This window comes from Struthio camelus, chromosome 3 (genome assembly GCF_040807025.1).
Source record: "Struthio camelus isolate bStrCam1 chromosome 3, bStrCam1.hap1, whole genome shotgun sequence".
In the NCBI taxonomy this organism is placed as follows: domain Eukaryota; kingdom Metazoa; phylum Chordata; class Aves; order Struthioniformes; family Struthionidae; genus Struthio; species Struthio camelus.
In genome coordinates this window covers 67,073,485-67,079,497 of record NC_090944.1, presented here as the reverse complement: position 1 = coordinate 67,079,497, position 6,013 = coordinate 67,073,485, and the positions used below count along the sequence as shown (strand labels likewise).

The following is a 6,013-nucleotide window of genomic DNA, read 5'->3' as shown; positions in this document are numbered from 1 at the left end:
GACCCAAGTCTACTTTCCCTGATGATGAAGTAAAAGTACCTGCTGCCAGTTTTCCGGGAAGGGGTGGCTGGGAAACACAGCCATACAATGAATATATGAGGGAATAAGCTATAATGGAGGGGAGACCGACACAAACTATATTAGGCGCTGAAGCCAAAATTTAAATGAGCCAATAAAAGCTGAGGAGAGAAGAAACAGTTTAAACATGCTTGTATGATAGAGGCTGAAGCAGCCCAAAACATGCAGAATCCTGTTCCACGTACCACTGAAGTCAGTCCTACTTTTCATTTCTCTGATGGAAAAAAAGTAGTTCATAGATTTTTTTTAAATGATCCATATCCACCAAATAAAACATACTTACGATGGCTCCTAACTAAGGAAGCCGTTTTCTCAAAGATCGATAGCATTCTCCAAAAGAGAAAATAGATTTGGATGTTCCTTGCAGGAAGCTTCTTTGCGAAAAAGTAAGCCTAATAATAGAAAATTATCTTGTATTCTTGTTGCTTAGCGGCCAAACTTGTATCTGAACTTTTATCGGATGAGTGAGATAAGCTATCCATGGTATCTTAGCCCTTAGGGAAGAAAACTATGCAAGGAAGCAAGAAGCCAGAGCGATTTCCCATTAAAGCAAGTAGGAAATCTGCAGAATGGGACAGCAAAGTATTATGCCTGGGAAATTCAGCAGAATTCCTTTCCTCGAACTCCCTCTGGAGTCAAACACCGCTCGAGGACCACCCCGCTAAACGCCACAGCTAAACTCCGCCTCATTTGTTTAAAAGGCTTTAGCTAATCACACGCTGGCCTGGTGCGCTGAGTCAGTGTCTCAGCAGAGAACGTGGGACCTCTGAAACATTTTCTTCCAGGGTGCCAGCAACCTGTTGCAATTTTCTTTGTCCTGCTTTAAGAACTAAGCTGAAGTGGAGGGCAGTCTTACCCTGTTCCAAGGTTTTTCATTAATAAAGTCTTAATTTCTTTCTTCTTTTTAATCTCTTTTAAGCAGCATTTTATTTTATATTGCTCATTGTACAAATTATGACCTCCAGTACAGATTAGCTATGAAACATAGCTTGTCTTGTACTATTTTCCCTGTGTTCTCCTCCCACCCCTGTGGCAACTGATGGAACATAAGCTCTGTACTGCAGGTTGCCCTGGTTCTGACCTATCATATTGGTACTTTCCTCCCATCCTGTGATTCACTCCCATCTTTGCACTCCAATTTACTTCAGTCTCTTGAATATCAGCCAAAAAAAAAAAAAACACCCGAACTCCAAAATACTCATAACTCAGTTAAAAACAAAAATGCAAGAACCTCATTGAAACTGAAGGCAGTCTCTCTATTGTCTGCCTTAGCAGACCCAAGATAAAGTGTCAAGTGAAGAGAAGTACTGAAGATGGCTTGAACTGGGAAAGCAGTGCTCATGTATGCTCTCTCTCACCTATCTGCCTACACATATAAAGATAGGGGCTGTAGATTTCTCCAGCAAAAATAAGCTACTTAAATAGAATGAAGGCAATTTTTTGTTTCCTGTGTACTCTATATCAAATGCAGAGACTGACAGAGTTTTTTTCACCCACTGCTAGTTTACTTAGAAAAAGAAATTTAAGACATTTCCCTTCAAAGCACTGGAATACTAGCCCATTAAATGCAAAAGGAGCAGAGATTTAAAAAACATTTTCATTTGTTTGACATTTTAATTTGTCTCCATTTCAAAACAAATCAAGCATGTTCTATTTATTGTAAAAAAAAAAAAAGAGAGAGAGAGAGAGAGGCGATTGTTTCAGAGATTTAATGCAAAGTTTAACCTGTTGCACTTTACAAAACAAGCTTGCCAATTTGATAGTATAAAAGTTCTTTCTAAAAAAAACAACCCCCTCAAACCCTTTTATTAACCTTTCATGCCAGGAATGTGCTTTTTAGCTACGTTCAGTTATGGACAGTACGTTAATCCATCCAGCAGAAGTAACATGTGGACAGAGGTCAGGTAAACTCTACGCTTTCTCATAGTGGCGAACAGCAACCACATCACCAAAGGTGAGAGTCTGCAAGTCCAAGGAAAACACAGACATGTTAGATGCTGGATCATTTTCCGTAATTACGTAACGCACGTCAAGAAGTCCATAGTAGGACAAGACATTATGTAATTTTTACAAAAACAATTTGGTCTAGATTATCAATATTTTACATGAACAAGAGGCAAAAACTCAAAGTTATGGTTCCTACAGTAACAGTAACTTTCTCCTTGCTACTTTCAAACCCAAGAAACAGAATGTACATTCTACAGGTCAACTAAAGTGAGGTTAGAAGTGACCCTTTAATTTCTCTAATTTTGTGAATACAATTTCTTAAATATAGCATTGCTGCAACACAGATTTAACATTCATTTTCTCATAGCTGATCACATTGCAAAGTGTGCAATCTGAGATTCAAAACCTCTGTATCCATATTCTATACAATTATGTTTAGGCATATACTTAAGGAGACTCTCATATTAAAATAAATGCTTTCTGTAAATGTATGTAGCTAAAACTACTAATTATTTTAGTTACTGCAGTTTTGTAAAAGCAGTAACTATAGTGTGTGAGCATTGGAGCCATGTTCTGAGGTGGAATATTGCGCCCCACTGTATTCAGATTCCACATGGAATGGTTTTCTGCGTATTTGTATGTTTTGTTTTTGGAAACAGCTATATATTTTTCCTTGAACCACCTGTCACATTGTGTTGCACTAACTGTATGCTCTAAAGTTTTAATTATTTGGAAGCTCAAATAATTAAAACCAAATATGGTTTCAATCATCTACACAGGCCCTCTCTGAAACATTTAGAAAACAGACCTAACTGTTTTCCTCCAATAGAAAAGTCACATAAATTAATATGGCTGAAGAGATTTTATTTTTGAAAGTTACATCTCTATGCCAAAAATAAGCATGAGAAATGTCAGCCTAGACATTAGATTCAGCAACTTCAGTACCATTGTTTTCATGCCATACTCTTCCCGGAAAGTCAGAGGAGGATGTGAATTTAAAAGAAGAGAGATTATTCTCCATGCAAAATTGCTATTTTAGTCATAGTTTTTAAATAAGCTGGGAGGAATAATCCCTTTACTATTAAATACAAAAATGCTATTACCTCATACAATATTTAACTTATATTATCCTAGGGAAACACTTACTCTATGTAATTAAATATTATTTACACATACGTATATAAAACGAGTGTTTTAAGAAATCCATATTAGCACTCATCCAAAATGGTTTTTTGCCTATATAATCAAGAACATCATATATTTTGCAGCTCACCAGAACTGCATTTTGTTTTGCTCGGGCGTTTACATAAATTCTAGAAAAGACTGATCCACCTTGGAAATCAATAACTTGGCCTAGCCGAAACCATTAGCATTCTTTCAGTTGTCAAAACAAAATGCAAAACAAACAAAATAAACATTTGAAAATGCTCTGCCAGCTTTCCTCAACAATCAGTTTCAAGTTATGAGTATAAGTAACACTATCGGTTCACAAAGCTTGAGACAAATGTAAGTAAGGAGTGTTAGCAGTGTATGTAAATACTCAGTCATTTTTATACTTACCATTACCATTTTGCCATCCTTTATTTCTCTAACAAAGTTTGTCTCTTTGCCATCCCATTTCTGTACATGCACTAGTTTGTCTCCATCCAGGGTCACAACTGACTGTGAGATATCAGAAAATATAAGGACACTCATTTATTTGGAGTATTTGCGATTCTACCCACATATGAAGAAGCGCGCAGTATTCTACTCAGTTCTCTTCAACAGATGCATGTGGATCTAGAACGATAAAGCAGTCCTAGCCGTTTTAAACCCAAACCCCATCAATCGTCCTTGTTTCAAACAAGAGCTCCTTACAATTCTTGTTTGTATCAAAGGATGCAATGAGCTATTTCCTGTAAATTCCAGTCCCACATGAACCATCGTCTCAGATACGCTTTACTTAGTTTAAGCCCCCAAAAGATGCAGGGAGAAGTCATTCCTTCATTGCAGCTGGAAAAAGTTATTCCAAATGAGCTTTAGATTTAAGTTACTTTGGTACAGAGATGAATGAAGAGCTAACAGAATTCCTCCAGCCCGGAAGGTAGAAAGTGAGCTGGAGACATAGGATATGGCTTCAGACAAGAAGTTGTGCACACAGGCGAGTAAGATGCAGTCTTGTCTTTTTTTTCCCCTGTCCTTCACAGAGCTACAACTGGCTGTAACAGAAGTTACATTTTCTTCCTCTGACCCTACCATGCTGAGAGATAAGACCTTCGGGGGGGGGGGGGGGGGAAGAGGGTGAAAAGAAAAGGAAAAGAAACAACGGCAGCCTGAAAGTTCACTTACTTTGCAGTTTCTATCATCTGGAGTAGTTTCATCAAATTCCTCTCCAAGTTTAAAGCTGATTTCTGTGTTTTTGAAAGTGCTCTGCGTCCTGATCACTACTTTGTCCCCCTCGCTGCTGATAATCACAGTGGGTTTAGTCACATTCCCCACCTGCCGAGTAGCAAACCCCACTCCTAAACCATCAAGGGAAAATAGAAATCCATCAGACATTGGGTTTTCACATCTTTTCTGCCATTCATTGAGGTACAGAAGCTTCTTCCCCTGCTCTGCACCTTTAAGCTATCGCACTAAAAAGCTGCTTTCTGCTTCACTTTTCTCCTTAGACCTCAACTATCCATTCTGTACTCCCTCCACATAGACGGAGCTCTGTATCTCCCGCTACCTCCAGAGGCTGTTTACTCAGGAGCACAGCACGCCGAAACATTGCCAGTGAATCTACTTCTGCAGATGAAACTCCTTGTCATGCCCGCATCATGCTCCTTGTTTCCTTTTAGCTTACCCGCAGGCAACACTTGCCCTTACGAATTTCACACGCTCTCTCTAAATCTGCGGCATCTCCCGCAAGCAGGATAACCCGCACGAAGACACTGCACCCCCGCCCCGTGCGAATGACCGACATCAGATTCACTTCGCTCCGGGGGGGAGCGGTGACAGGAACCAGCAGTCGGTGGGAAAGGCACCCACACCTTCCCCTTGCCAGCCGCAGCCCGCACCGGGGGAGCACGCAGCCTCCCCCTCTCCCCTGGCTTCTGCTCTGCAGATAGCTTATATACATATAGGTGTGTGTGCGTTGGTGGGTATATATATTTTGGGTTTTTTTTTCCAGCGTGGTGCGAAAAGTCCAAACGCCTGGTCTCCTCAAAACCTCACCGCCGCGCGCAGCGCCGCTGCAGCAGCGGGCTCGGCAGCCGGCGGCGTACCTACCCAGCGCCTTCATGTACTCATCGAAATTTTGGCTGTCCACCAGCTTCCACGTCGCACAGAAAGCCTCGACCATGGCGGCCGGGGAGGATGCAGGTGCCGGGGCAGCGCCGCTGCGGCCGCGCCGCCGCTCAGCCCCAGATATAGCCGGCGCGGCCCCGCGGGGGCGGCGGGCAGCCGCGGTCCGCCCCGGGGCCGGGCCGGGGGCGGTGGGGCCGGCGCCTCCCCGCCCCGCCGGGGGAGGGCGCTCCGCCCGGGCCCCCTGGCCCCCCGCGCCTGCGGGGCCGCCGGGGGCCGCCGGGGGGCCTTGGCAAGGGCGGGCGGGCTCCGGAGAAAGGATGCACAAAGGGGCATTGAGGCCCCGTTTCCGCGGCACGGGCGAGCGGCTGGCAGCCCCAAAGAAAGGGAGACTGCGGTGAGGCGAAGGCCACGTCCCAGCCTCACGGCGAGGGAGCCCGGCGCCTCTGCTTGGAAAGAGGCGAGCGTGAAAGAGGAGTGTGGCGGTCCCAGCTGCTGCAAAAGGGCTCTCTCCTTCCCGCCCCGAGTAAAAACGGAAAAGGGAGAGCATTGCGTTCATGGACGGCACGGTATTATGTGCGCCGGATCACCTTGTGCGGGACGCTCCATAGACCCACCTTATCCCCACTCAGGTGACCACTAACAAAAGAGAAGTAGATACCAAACACGAAATGCTCCACTGAATAAAAACAGAGGATCACAACGCTACGGCAAAACACCT

The 6,013-nt window shown here is 43.7% G+C and overlaps 1 protein-coding gene across 1 annotated transcript; it reads right to left on the bottom strand.

Moving 5' to 3' along the window:
- Positions 1–1,771: 1,771 nt before the first annotated feature.
- On the bottom strand, positions 1,772–5,460 carry FABP7 (fatty acid binding protein 7). The gene is made up of 4 exons (XM_068938171.1): positions 5,278–5,460; positions 4,354–4,526; positions 3,586–3,687; positions 1,772–2,040 (listed from the first exon to the last, which is right to left on the bottom strand). Exons 1-4 carry the CDS (start codon positions 5,348–5,350, stop codon positions 1,990–1,992), a joined length of 399 nt encoding a protein of 132 aa, XP_068794272.1. The 5' UTR covers positions 5,351–5,460; the 3' UTR covers positions 1,772–1,989.
- Positions 5,461–6,013: the final 553 nt, after the last annotated feature.

Excerpts from the sequence above, each read along its gene's own strand:
- FABP7 (XM_068938171.1), bottom strand. The coding sequence starts at position 5,350 with ATGGTCGAGGCTTTCTGTGCGACGTGGAAGCTGGTGGACAGCCAAAAT. Across the intron at positions 3,688-4,353 it reads CAGATGATAGAAACTGCAAA|TCAGTTGTGACCCTGGATGG; the intron begins GTAAGTGAACTT and ends GATATCTCACAG. Across the intron at positions 2,041-3,585 it reads AGGATGGCAAAATGGTAATG|ACTCTCACCTTTGGTGATGT; the intron begins GTAAGTATAAAA and ends TTGGACTTGCAG.